The 14,180-nt window shown below is 39.6% G+C and overlaps 1 protein-coding gene across 1 annotated transcript in view; it reads right to left on the bottom strand.

Annotated features, from left to right (window-relative positions):
- Positions 1-1,079: 1,079 nt before the first annotated feature.
- The window catches only part of kcnd1 (potassium voltage-gated channel, Shal-related subfamily, member 1), a 65,781-nt gene continuing 52,680 nt past the window's right edge, over positions 1,080-14,180 (bottom strand). The window contains exons 5-9 of the mRNA XM_031759196.2: positions 11,372-11,534; positions 9,369-9,452; positions 2,762-2,857; positions 1,829-2,079; positions 1,080-1,711 (exon numbers count right to left, since the gene is read on the bottom strand). Of these exons, the coding sequence (XP_031615056.1) occupies positions 1,504-1,711; positions 1,829-2,079; positions 2,762-2,857; positions 9,369-9,452; positions 11,372-11,534 (802 nt within the window). The 3' untranslated portion in view covers positions 1,080-1,503. The remainder of the gene's footprint in view (positions 1,712-1,828; positions 2,080-2,761; positions 2,858-9,368; positions 9,453-11,371; positions 11,535-14,180) is intronic.

Genomic DNA, 14,180 nt, shown 5'->3' on the forward strand with positions numbered 1-14,180 from the left:
TTTTTTTAGTTGCTTTACACTTTGTTCCCTGCAATAATTACTGTAGTTTTAAACACACATATTATAACTGTTAATAATATTATTCTGTTCATTTGTTGATGCTATTTTCCTGCTTGTTGTAATGTTGCATATTTTGAAAGGTAAAAGGCTCTTGATCCCGGTCTGGGCATTAGTGTCAACACTGACAAACACTTCAGAGCTACAGTCAGACTAGACCAGAGTAATCCAGTCCAGGACCATGAATTTAACTCTCCACAGTTTATTTAGAAAACCAGGTGAGTCCAGTGCTGCTCAGACCAGCCCAGCTCCTTAAAGATGCAGACTGCCCAGTGTAGTTTTCTGAGTTGCTCAACAAAGATTGTTGGGTTTCACAGAGTTTCCCAAATTATTTGAAGGTCAAGTGATCAAGAGTTCCCCTTCATGATTTCCTTGATTTTCTAAATACGAGACCTTCAGCTGCTCAGCGAGAACTGTGAGAGAGCTCGTCCGCACACTCTTCAAAAATCCATTTGAGTGCAAATGAGTCTTTCAGCTTCTTTGTTTAGAGTTTAAACCTTCATGTTTCAAGCAAAAGAGATCCAAAAGTGATCTTAACTGTGCAGCACTGTCGCTCCATTCAGGCTTCAACATGTAGTCTGTCATTGGAATGAAAAGAAATCCAGCCAAAGAAAAAATTTCCTGACTTAACAACCGGCACATGTTTCCTACCAGAAAAAAAAAAAAACCCACAAACCACAAAATGTCTTAGATATGGCCCTTCAAGCTGCTGAGGGTTATTTGGTTGTCTACAGGTTATCTCCATTAAATCTTTTACCAATAACTAAACCAACCGAGTCTAAATGATCCTCTGGTGGTTGTTGGTCCCTCCCAAAATCTCTTTTTTTATAAAACCACTCAGTCCATTCATGTTGAGTTTACACTGAAAAATGAAACTACTGTCGTCAGCGGTCATTTAGCATGCCTCCTCTAAAGGAGGGCAAAACAGAGCCAGCCAAACCAAACCATCAGCCAGTTCGGGATGACTTTTGGAGTCTTGGCTTCTTTTCCACTGATGTTTCAGGTTGAACCCTTCATGGGTTTGTGCAATGAGATCTAAAAGGTCAAAACTGTGCAAGGGGGGTCAAATGTGTGCAAGGAGACAAAATGCATGAGGGTGGATACTAAAGGTTTAAGAAGGTCTTTTGCTTCATTCATGAAGTTGTAGCTTTTGATTTGAGCTTTTTTTTTTGAGGTTCTTATTTTTCAGTTCTCGTTGGATGTGGCTATTCATTTTGCTTCCCATCTGATCTGCCGTTTTAGCTATACGACTGTTTAATCCATGTAACCAGCAAAATGTATGTGGAAGTTAAAGCAATCAGTCAGGAATCAATCTGAGTATTTCTTCCCAATATTTCAGCTAGCAGCGCCCCAGATCCAGGATCAGGGGTTCAAAGGAAGTTCACTGGGAAAGTGGCTGGTGGGGCGGAGGGGTGTCAGGGGGGATGTCATGTGTGGAGCTGGAGGTTATAAGGAGGAGATTTTGACGGTTTCGTGGGTAAAAGCTGTTGCTCGGGTGTTGCGCAGGATGCCAGGGATGGGGGCAGGCGATGGGGGGAGGCTCTCGTCTGGTGTGTTGGCAGGCGGCGTGGGAATGCTGATGATTGCAGCCGTGAAATCTTGTTCCCCGCAGTTCAGCTTTAAGTTGTCAGCCTGGGCGTTCAGACTGGAACGACTGAAATAAAGATTCAGGAAAAAAGAAAAGATAAGCAAAAGGTTGTTTTTTTGATTTTTGTGATAAATTTAGATACGCAGGTGTGTATCTTTATACGATTTTAGCATCTGTGTTTACGTTTGTGGTGGTATGGAGGTTGTTTTGATATGCAGGGTGTCCAGTTCCTGGACGCTCCCCCGGCTGACTGATGCAGTGGAGTTAGCCAGACGCATGGCAGCTCGCCTCCTGGCCCTGCGGGGGCAGCAGCCAGTGGGGTTGTTCTGTGCCCCCTGCTGGCTGGATAGAGAAGTGCTGCGACTGGTCCTGAAGCCCACTGACTCGGTCATACAGAGCTCGCTGTAGGTCATCTCATCTGTGAACTCATGGTTCTGTAAGCAGAGACAGGAAGGAGGGAGGTCAGCTGAAGTTTCAATCTTGCATGCATGGATTGTGAAACATGGATTGTGAAACATTTCTCTGTAGTTGTTAATCTAAATCTTTGTCCATTTCTGCCCCTGCATATTTTTGTGGCCTAATTTGTATGTTACAGTTATACATTCTCTTAAATATATTTTTTCTCTTCTCGTTTCTTTTATTTTTTGAATATTTGTGTTATTTTGGGGGTGTTTTCTGTGTATGATTGTCTTTTTGTCTTTAGTTTTTCAAGATGAAGCTCTTGAAATTCTTCTGTTCATTAATCTATGTGTGATCATCAGTCTGTGACTGCTGACCGTCTTAGAAAGTGAAGCTAAAAATATCTCTCTCTACACAGAATGATTGTAAGCTTATTTTAATGGCATGGATGAAAAGGGCTGAATGAAATGTAAATTTCAAAATGTACTGAGAGAGAATCCAGAAGGGCGACTTAAAGGAAACTTTGGTGAGTCTGTTTATCCAGCTTCTGTTTCTAGGATCAGAAACAGAGTTTATATTAACGCTTTCTACAAAGATAAAGAACTGCTGAAGATATTTTAAACTGGTGTTCAAAAAAGTAAGAGGCAGCTTGAGTTCTGTCTGCATAAGATGTAATAGTTGATGGTCCTGAGGGAAATTAAATGTCTGAAACCTCACCGTTGTCTTCTCCAGACAGTGCAGCAGGTGGTGGTGTTGGTGCTCGAAAGCCGATCTGTTCTTCACACACAGAGCTGTGCTATCGCTGTCACGACCCTGAAAATACACACACGTAATAAAATTAGTTTAACAAACAGACTGTTTTGTAGAATTGGCGATGATAGCTTCACACTTTGAGGTTCTCTCAACAAATGTCCTTAATAAACTTGTTTGCAGAATTCAATAATAAGAATTTCTCTTATGGTCAACACTTAGTTCTACAAAAACTCAAGTTCAGTTCTTCTATTTAATGTCAAATATCAACACATTCATGTACTCAATGAATATTAGTAGGCTCATACTGGTCTTTGTTTGCTTCTTTGACCAGTAAAACCACAATAATCACTTTCTATGTTGTATTAAATGGGTCTGCTATGTTTGGTCCTGAGCAATCCAGTGCAGTGTTGAATCTCCTTTGCACTCATGTTCATAAAACATGAGTGCAAATGAGCTGAGCTTGCTATTTGTTAAAGGAATATGTACAGTGGTACTAAAGTTGTGAAAAGGAGAGCGGGTTTTAAAGCTACATATCTGTTATCTATATCATATTTTATCATATATACCATATTACACCAAATCAAATATGACTAAAATTTGGTAGTAAGACTCTGGAAATGGAAACTATCTGCATTTAAAGTTTACTGAAGAAAGAGAAAAGAGATAAAGTTGAGATGAGTCGGATGTGATGTAGAAACTCGTATCATCAGCATAAAAACAATCAAGTATTAATTACTTGAATGTATTGGCTCCAGGCTGTAATGATGAAGAAATAGAGTTTTCCATGCAAATGAAAACATTTCTCACATGTCACTGGTCACATTGTCAGGAAACACTTGATTGTCGACAAGCTGGTTGACGGGCACAAACTGAACTTTTAGCTGTACAACACTTTTCATACACGTGACAAAAGTTCAAAGTGCTTCATAGAGGAAACAGTTGCAATGTAAAAGTAAAAGAACCTGGGGACACAAGAAATGAAAATGTAATAAAATAAAAAATATTATTTTTAAAATGAAATTAGGTAAAAATAAAAGTAGAGGAGGTAAAATACAAGGAAAATGAGAATATTTACTCAAACATGACTTCTTTTCCACAAGGTATCAGAAAAATTTGAGATGCTCTCAAATTTTGATACCTCCTGACTAAGCACAAAGCTGCCAACTATTCCTGAAGAGAAACAGTCCATTAATTTGAATACAGTTTTCCCAACTCCAACTAAATAAAGGTACTTTCAGCCCCTCCTTTATTTCCCAAGGATCCCTACAGCAGATGGATCCAAGATGCCCTTCTTTATGCCACCCGGGTTTGTGACCTACTGAGTTTCATTTTACCACCTGGAAACTATTCAGGATTTTCATGAATAAGGAGAATGTGTTAATCACTAAGCTTCGGCATTTTTGCTTTGTTTTTTTCTCTTTTTGCACTATTGGTCAAACTTATTTCAGCTGCTGCTCTGTCTTGTAATCATTTCATCTTATTTGCAGCAGGGGAAGCATAAATAGATCAGAACATCTATTTTTGAGGTACGTGTTTCTTATGAGACTCACGAGTTTACTTTCATAAACTTGTGATATGTGGGACATTGTCTGGATATGTGGGGCGGCGGGCTGAGGGATAAAGCTGCTGTACAGTCCCACATAAGACGGCACACCTGTTCAGAAGGACTATACTGTGTTTTTGACTCCACCACTTTTACCCGGCGTTCATCTAACAGCTGACGGCTCATACTGAGGTTGTAATAAAATAATTGCTTTTCTAAACTGTTACAGGTAAATAAAATGCATTTAATAAAAGATTAATAATGCAGCAAAACAAGGCTTCTGCATACATGCACTTTAAACAGTAACTTTTTAACTAACATTTGCTTGCACTTGTAAAGGGGTCATTTTTAATGCTGAGACTGTGTGATTTCCACCACTGGATTTGAATGAGCTCATAATCTTTCCTTTGGCTCAGTCTCCTAAGACAAATCTTTGATTTAAAATGCAGAATTTCTTTCCTAGAATTTAGTTTTTTTTATCAGTAACTCATCTTCAATCCACATTTCTCCACATTAATAAGAAACAACTGCAAAAGTTTCCTTTCACGTTTTAAAAGGCCAAACTGAGAGCTGATCGACATATCTTTAAGGCTCTTTTCTTCTTATTTTAATCACCTTTATCTCGCTCTTTCTCATTTTGCTTTGTTTTTTTTCCAGCTGGCTTTTAATTGAGTTTTGTTATTTTCCCTAAACTTTTTTTCATGTGTTATGATGAAGAAAAATGAAGCTCTCTTCTTGCCCTGTAGCACAGATTTCCTCCCTTTCAACATATATTCTCCACTTTCTCTGCACCCCATTTTTCTTCCTCTTCACCCTCATTATGCACTCTTTAAATCCAGCAGTCATCCCTCATTTTGGCTCAGTGCAGCAGAGAGATTAAGACTCAACAATATCTGTGCGAGTCTCTGTGTGAGACCCATCCACTCACCCTCTACCTGAAGCCTAAAGCCGTTTTCTTGATAAAACATTTAAACCCGGTGAATCTTTCATCCCCTTGACTGAAGAAAAAACTGAGACTCTGAGTCACGATTAAGCTGAAAGATAAAAAAAGAAAGTTCTTCAGATCTGCAGTGATTTAGATCCAGTTTATTTTCAGAATGTAATAAAAAATATTCCTGCAGGTTCACACTGTGGGATACATCCATCTAGTAAATAGGAACTAGACTAAAAGGCTGAGGGCTCCTCTGAATCTTTCATACTCCTCACACCCCAACAAATTATGTGAGTTCTGAAATTATAACAAAAAAAAGAAACCATTCTTTTCTCTAGTCTGAAAATTTTGGACAATTATAGATATTTAAAGATATTTTAAGAGTGGAAACTAAAAGACATCTTTAATCATACTACACATTAAATACGGCTGTTCTGTCAGATAGCTAGCATCACTAGCATTTTAGAGAAATATATACAAGGAAAAGATGCAAAAATTGTGTAATACTGGACACAGAGAGATACCTGCCCTCTGTAGAGTTTCAGATTATTTAATTTATTTTGGCTTTTCTACATACTTCATTCTGGCCAACCAAGAGCTGCTGCATCCCAAACAAAAGCTGGATCTAAGGTGCTAAAAATGTAGGCTCATCCAGTTTGTTTAAATGTGATGCCAAAGGTTTCTTTAACAAGCATCCATTCAAGGAGCTGGAACTACCAAACATCTCACTATGACCTAAAACCACAGTCACACTACGGACAACAGTGGTTGGAGTCTCCAGGAATGACCAACATTATTGCAACTTTTACCATCTGTTGCTATCTACATACACAGAAATTCACATTAAACAGAATTTGAACTAAATTAACTCACATTAACTGCTTTCATTCAGAGTCAGGCTAGAACCTCATAGATTTGAAATAAGCATTCTGAAATTCTTCCACAAATAGAGATGTAGTTGCTGGAGGATACAAATTCAAGAGCAAAATGACATTGGCACTCAGCAACCTCGCTTTTATGTAGACATATAGCCAGGATACAACCGGTTTACGGCCTCTATGCAAACAGACCGGTCACAGATGAGTTGTGCTGATTGGGTCAGACCAACTGTGACTGATTGCAAACTAAATCTGTCTGCATTTGTAAACTGAATTTTTACTCTAGTGCGACTGAGCCATAAACTCATAATATCATACACCACAGGATTTTTTGGGACTGCGTTATCTTTGGTGAAGCATGGGCCCATTTACACACTGAGGAAAGTTCTTGTTAAAGTTTTAACATTTACTCTCTCATAGTTTTCCTGACTGTAAAAATGGGTCTGGGCTCTTGTGGGTTAACGCTGCAATATTGGATTAAAACTGTTTCGGTTTTCAGCTGCCTTTTAATTATTCTGTTCATGTGTTTAATGTAAAATCTTAATCTGCAGGTGCATCTGTGTATCTGTCAAAGAAATGTAAGATGATATCAGAAGACTCTAATTAGCATTCAGGCTTATTTCATCCTGCTGAGTTTTCATTTCAAATGTTTCCATGTGTCTAGGAAAAAAACACCAGTTAGCTGCCTTTTGTTATGTGCAAAACAACAACCTGTGCAGGATCCTGAAACTACTGAATTTGCCTTGTGTGATCAGTAAAGTATCTAACCGTCTGATTTAAATCTTCACAGTACATTGTTGTTTGTGTCTGTCGCATCTGTGGACAGTGATCAGGTTCCACTGCTCTTTTGCCAAGTTGCTGTTGGGGAAACTCTCGTCTCATGCACTTGTTATTAGCGAATCACCAAACTGCTGAAGCAGCAACTCTTTGTCTGTCTGAGGGTCTGAAGCTCTCTTTGTTTTTCTGCCTCTCTCTTAGTCTTGCCTCGTCTTCACTGGCATGTCAAAACTCATTAAATCTGCAGCTCACTTTTTTAAAATTAAATACTGAATTCAATTTGCAGATGATAACTAGAATGTCATTGATTGTTTGGGGGAATTTGAAGAAAACAACTCACAAGTAAAACTTCAAACTTTCAGAAAAACTCTGGATAGTTACTGGTACCTGCCGCTTAAAAAGGAAAAAAGTTTGATAGATGGATTTACTATTTTCTAGGAAAAACATTGTTAATGTTTTTACGAAATAGCCATATTTACACATTTAATATATTTCACTGTATTAATTGTCATGGTCCTGTTTTTGAGTTGGAAATCCTTCAAACTTGACTTTCTTGTTAGGTTTTTCAGACATGACATTTACTGTTCTGTTAGTGTTGGTCATTAACAATAAAACCAGCCAGGCTTATAGCTTTAGCCGGTGTAATGTCAAAAATATAGAACGAATTTTGCTGGACAGTCTGAACATATTTATTAAGTCCACTGAGCTTTAAAGCTGAACATGACGGTGATATGTGTTATTTGAGGGAAATTATAAACACAAATAGAGGGAAAAATATCATTTTAGTCATGTAAATCACAGGGACTTATTTGTTTAGCTGAGTCAAAGAAGGGTCTGTCAAAGTCGCAGAAGCAGACTGTGGAGTGAGGAGATGGACCCAAGTGCAGACACACGAAGAGACAAAAAAATGAGCCGTTTACTAAGGCTGGCAAAAATAATACAAACAAAAGGGCAAGGTCGAAACTAAACCTAAACTGGGTGAACTAAAGCTAAGATAAAAGACCTAAAAGTGGACATGGACACCTGGAACATGAAGACTTGGCATGAATACACTGACCTGGAAACATAGCAGGACAAACGGATGAGCAATGAAGACTAAATCTATAAAGGAGGTGATCAGGGGAAGTGGAAACACACGGGGAAACGGCTGATTAGAATGAACAAAATGACGCCACAGGGAAGTGAAACTAAACACACTGAACATTTAACACCAGACCTCTTCAAAATAAAACAGGAAACATAAAGACGCGCAGACTTAAAACGACGAACCGAAGAGGAACACATTCACTATAAACATACAGAGGGAAAAGGGGACTGGAGATGAGACATGGACATAACTAAGCACAAACAGAACATGATGTCTGGGGGAAACACAAACAAAGACATTACTGAAACACATGAAGAGCGAGGGAGACTAAGACACAAGGGGAATCTAATAAACAATGAACTATAACAGGGCAACCTGGGTAAAACAGAATGGGCTTAAATTAATGTAAACATAAATCATAAACCATCCAGATGTATTGAATTCAAAGCACTGGGTCAAACGACCCAGCACCGTGACAGGGTCCTGAAATGCATTGTGAGAAGTCTAGCTTACTCATGTTCCAACCAGATGCTGCAGCTAAAATATAGATAAGATAAGTCATGATAAGCAGAATCCTAGTGAACCATATTATGTATTCAGATATCTGTAGTCCTAAATGTGTTGGTCTCCAGTAGCTCCTTCACATACATTATGCTTATGGAGTGGATGCATGCCTGTAAGAGTGCTGTCATGATTAGCAGAACCAAGGAGGACAAAGATTTCCTGAATTTAAAGGTCAAACATCCTGGAAATCTTATTACAGAGCAAATGATGGATGATGAAGGTATTTATAATGCTGGATGATGTATGCAGAAGTAAACATCGTCATTCCCAAATTTATTGCATGTACATGTGGTCTGAAGATCTCTCTGTTCACAGTATACTGGACACCTCTGTGTGTGGCACACTTGTGGGCAAACTAAAGGAAAGTGAGAAACTACATGTAGCTTATGAGGCCTCGTGCATGGTGGTTTCTACTGAAGAGACTGAGATGGTTCAGATCAAGGCAAATTTTTGCAGCTGCTGAAAGTCAGCACATTTGATGCCTCATTAAAAAATCTCATGTAAAATTTATTTGCAGGCTCAGATTTATTTGTGGGTTTAACAGTTAGAAAGTTTGGCTGTGCTGCAGACACACAGCTTTCTCTTTGGGTGAACTTTTATTTGATTTTTATCTTGTTTGTTGTGGTTTATGTGACTTTGTGTTTTTCACTCTGTCTTTAGTCCCTTTATCTCTCCTTACCTTTCCACAACTTTCTGAGTTAACCCGAGTGTAATCCAGCCTTCTTCCTTGACAGTGAGAAATCATCCACTGTTAGTGTGAGTGTCTGCGTCCATGTTTGTGTGTGTCTCACCCCGAGCGCTCGGTCTTCTTTGTACTGAAGGAAGGCGTTGGTTGTTCCTTTCTTTGCCATGCGGATCCGAGCCAAGCGCACTTTCTGTTTGACAGTAATACAGGAAAACAGCAGCGTCAGTGCCTCACACACAGACACACACACACACACACACACACACACACACACACACTGTAGAGGAGCACATCATCTGTCTCTAAACTCATCACTACTCAGGTGAATTGCAATTTTTGCTGCAAAGCTCCAGTTTTCGGGCTTTAAAGGTGCTTTTCAATAAAGCTTTATTTTTTCAGCTGATACAATAGAAGCATAAAGATGCACCACATGTACGTTTAGGGTGCACCCAAAGAATAAAAATGAAAATTGATGGGCATGACAGCTACACAGAAGTCAAGCCAAAATATCACAGCTGCCTCCTATTGGCTGGGCGAAGTATTGGTCATAGTGGCAGAGGTGGACAACACCAGGAGAAGAAAGCAGCACAGTTCAGTGAACTTAGAACTGAAGAAGCTTCTTGGATGAGAGAAAAATCTTCAAGAAACGTAAATTATCGTGACCTGGATGGCTGAGAACCCACACAGACGAAGCAGCACACAGTTTCAACATATTTTGGTTTCATTTATCGAAAGTGGGATGAAGCAGCGATGCTGCTTATCTTCATTTACTATTTCTGTTTGTGCAGTGGATTAAACATTTATGACTCCACCCAAAAAGCAAAAAAAAATGACCTTATTTTAATTTAGCCAGTCTTCCCTTAATGGCTGCCTACGTTTACACCTTTAGCACTTCCCAGTGCTACATTTAGATTCCTCTCTGAAAGTCGTCTTCTCATTATTTGCACATGCCCATCTCTGTGCAGTAGTTAAAGCTGTCACCTCTGTCTTGGCCTTTCTGTGTGGAGTTTGCATGTATTTCCCTTGCCTGCATTGCAGGTTACCAGTGGTTATAAATTGGCCATGAATGTGAGGTAAATAAAGTGTACTGAAAAAGGCTACGTGAATGCTTCTCCTTTAAAGCACTTGAAGTGATTTCAAAGACCTGGAAAGTGTTGTATAAAAGCCAATTCATTTCCATCTGTGGAACTCAAATGTATGAGGAGAGCAAACATTAACCTCAACTTTCATGTCGAGGATTGGGAGCTGGTTTCACGACCACGAGCATGCTCACTGTTTTCTTTAAGATTCACAGGGTTGCACAGCATGAATTCACCCCTACAGGGTCAGAGTGTCAACATGTAGGTCCACTATCACATCTCGAGGCATCACAGGAAGAATGTTTGGTGCTTCTAACGGGTTCTTGATTTTAGAAGCTTGTTGGTAACGGTTTAGGCAATTATTTAAAAAGGTTTTATGAAGTATTTTTCTCTAGAAGTTATACGTCTACCACCATTTTTGGCGTATCTCTGTGTTATTATGTCTCTGCCACAACTCATGCAACTGTAATGCATGCCATTCTGCAGTCACCCACAGTGCAATAAATACACAGTAATTTTGGGCTGCATCAACAAAATCCTTGGCTTTCTAGCAGCTTGCGAGGTCTGGCTTCCTGTGACTTCTACTTCTTCCCCAAAATCAAATTAAAGGGTGACTCCGGTGTCGATCCCAGATGGCAAGTGGCCAGAACGGAAGCACTGAAGGGAGATGTTCAAGGAGGTGGCCTTAAATGGTTGCCTTGACCTGTTAGATGTTCGCTAGACCTCAGTCAAAAGATAATTGCTCAGTGAGTAAATGAATCGATGAATGGCTGAAATGAGGTATCTCTGAAAACAAAAGTTTTCAACCAAATTTAATCGTAAAGGGATTTTGTTTTAAAGGCCACAGTATCTGATTAGACTCATCCCAGAACACAGCATGGATGGGTGGAGCTTGAAGAGGTCAAAGGTGGATGTTTAGTTACATGCTTTTCATTTGTGTTGTCTTAAACCTGCATCAGTACCTAGAAGTTGCAGCCTTACTTCTTGGTTAGACTATTTTGAGCTCGATACTGAAACGTCAGAATCGGACCTGCTGTGCTCTCCTCTTGTCCGCTCTCTGGTTCTGGTGGTAGATCCGGCTGAAGTTGGACACGATGACAGGTACAGGCAGGGCGATCACCAGGACGCCGCTCAGAGAGCAGATTGATCCAAAGATCTTCCCCGCGATGGTGTTTGGAACCATGTCTCCATATCTGCCGAGAGAAAACGTTTTTCATATGAAATTTTCAAATAAATGAATCCATTGATTCATCCATTGCTAAGCAAGAAGAAGACTTCTTTATGGTGATCGTTTCATAAATAACATTATGTCCCTCCAATAAAGTTTGAGGCTGCAATTTACTATATAAACATAATTTAGACAAACAGGTTCAATACTGGGAAAATGTTCCCACTAACACGAATCACTGAAACTGGATATTTATTTGATTTTAGGTGGGGTTTTTTCAATCTGTGGTATTAGGTAAGAGATAAATAGACAAGTCCTCCACAAGATTACAGTGCCAGTGTTGAAAAGCTACTCACACACACACTCACAAATTCCTGGTCGCTGCCTCATGCGGCCTTCACCTTTCATTGTGCTCAGCCATAAATCACAGGTAGTGAGACGAGGACAAGTAAGAGGAGGAGGAGGAAGAGATTAGAGAGTGGGCAGGAGGCCAGGATGCTTTGTGTGATTCTGCTCAGACACACCGACGGGAGAAACCTGCAGCTGCACCAGTCAACAGTTTACTATACAAACCAGTCAACAGCTAGAAGCTGATTGATGGTCAGCTCCACCTGTTTACTTTGTTTCTTTAAGTAAATATTCACAGAGATATGATCAGCAGTCGGTCCTCCGGTTTAAGAAGTGCCGTTGGATGATGCAGCCAAAGTCTCATTTTGAAAAGTTTTCTTGGCTTTATTAAAGCAGACATAAGCCTGAGAAATCATGGCCTGCAACATGCTCATATGATAGCCATTTGTTAATCACAGGGTAGTATAAAGCATACGTGGCTCTGTCGTGCTTTTTGACTTTAAAGGGGATCATAATTTGAAAAATGAACATCATGTTAGATTTAATAAGGCTTGAAATGGGCAGATGAAACCATAAACTCATCAGGAAAAGTGGATCAAAGGAGCCGAAGGGGATTTTTCAAAACTTCGCTACAGCAGGACTTTTTTTTGTGAAAGTTTTAAGGTGTTTGGACAGGATTCCAGATTTGGATTCAGAACTTATGTCATTGTTTCTCTGCAGTCTCTGAGTAGGACTCAGTGATCTCTAAATGGCTCCGATTCAGATGAATATTTATATATATTCATTTAAAATGACTTTTTTATTTTTAGCTTAGTTTACTTTATTGGAAATCTTAAAACAACGGCACCACGTTTCATTAACGTTTCCTTTTTCCTTCCTAACCAACCTGTATTTTGTATTAGGATCTGAAATGAAACATTATCACGTAATAACTTTGAAATGCTGCTGTAGTATTTATTTGTACTTCTTTTAGCATCAGAAACCTTATTTTAGAAAGTTTCTCCAAAGAGAGACATGGCTGTAGCTCAGGTGGCAGAGCAGGTCAGCCACTAATCAGAAGGTCGGTAGTTCGATCCCAGGCTGCATCCTGGCTGCATGCCAAATATCCTTGGGCAAGATACTAACCCCATGTTTGCCTACTGGTGGTGGTCAGAGGGCCCGGTGGCGCCTGTGTCCGGCAGCCTCGCCTCTGTCAGTGCGCCCCAGGGCAGCTGTGGCTACTATGCAGCTTGCTATCGCCAGTGTATGAATGTGTGTGTGACTGGGTGAATGACTGAATGTAGTGTAAAGCGCTTTGGGGTCCTATGGACTAGAAAAGCGCTATACAAATGCAGGCCATTTACCATATAAAGTCGTTATTATAATTAAGTCCTCAGTGAACTGTGTACCAATCACTATTACCCAAAGAAATTATTTCTTTCCAGCTGATTAAATGATTAATTTGTAAGAACACATTCTCAGTTTTTTTTAACTGGTGTCTGTCTCACTGTGGAATTAAACTCTTTATATTACAAATATGCAAATCAGCACAGGCTGTACAGTAAATCAGATATGTAGGTAATGAACTGCAGCTCTCTGCTCGTGTACCTGCTGCAGTGGATTATATCTCCGTCCTTCTCAAAATAAGGCCCCGACCTTGTCTGCTGTGTGCTGCTCAAATCTTACAAGTCATTTTATTATTCTCGAAACTTTAAAGCTAATTTTACAGCTGTGCAGTTGCTCCTCCTTCAGATGAGTTTCATAATGAATTGCTTCTCATTCTTGGCATAAATCCTGTTTTCTAAATCTAATTCCATATGCGCTGAAATGCATTCAGCTGACTGACAGACTGCACAGAAGGATTTGCATTTTTCCCTCATTCCATCATAACTTTTCTTTATAGTATAAAATAAGTTTATAAGTTTAATCATTCCAGAAAATCCCAGGTTCCTTATCTGGTCTCTTACTGGATCAAAATTTCTGCATCGAGGTGTTAGAGACAGACCTTCAGTGGTATCAGTGTGTGCTTGCTGATTTCCTTTTTTTCTCTATTAATCGGTTTACTCTGTGGTTAGTTTAAGGCCTTGATTTCAAATGACCCGGACTCTGAAAGCCAAATATTTTGCAGTGGTACTCAAAGACAAACACAGTGTGCTAAAATCCATGTTTGAGAAGCTGGAAGTATATTATTTCTCTTAAAATAAGCCAGAACACGCTCACCAAACCTGGTCCTCTGCTCTTTCAACCCAGAATTTCCACACTTCCAAACATCAGCTCAGACCTGCGTCCCACTGTCCCACAAAGACACAGTGAAACACTTCTGAAACAACAGTAATATGGATCT

This window comes from Oreochromis aureus, linkage group 20 (genome assembly GCF_013358895.1).
Source record: "Oreochromis aureus strain Israel breed Guangdong linkage group 20, ZZ_aureus, whole genome shotgun sequence".
In the NCBI taxonomy this organism is placed as follows: Eukaryota; Metazoa; Chordata; class Actinopteri; order Cichliformes; family Cichlidae; genus Oreochromis; species Oreochromis aureus.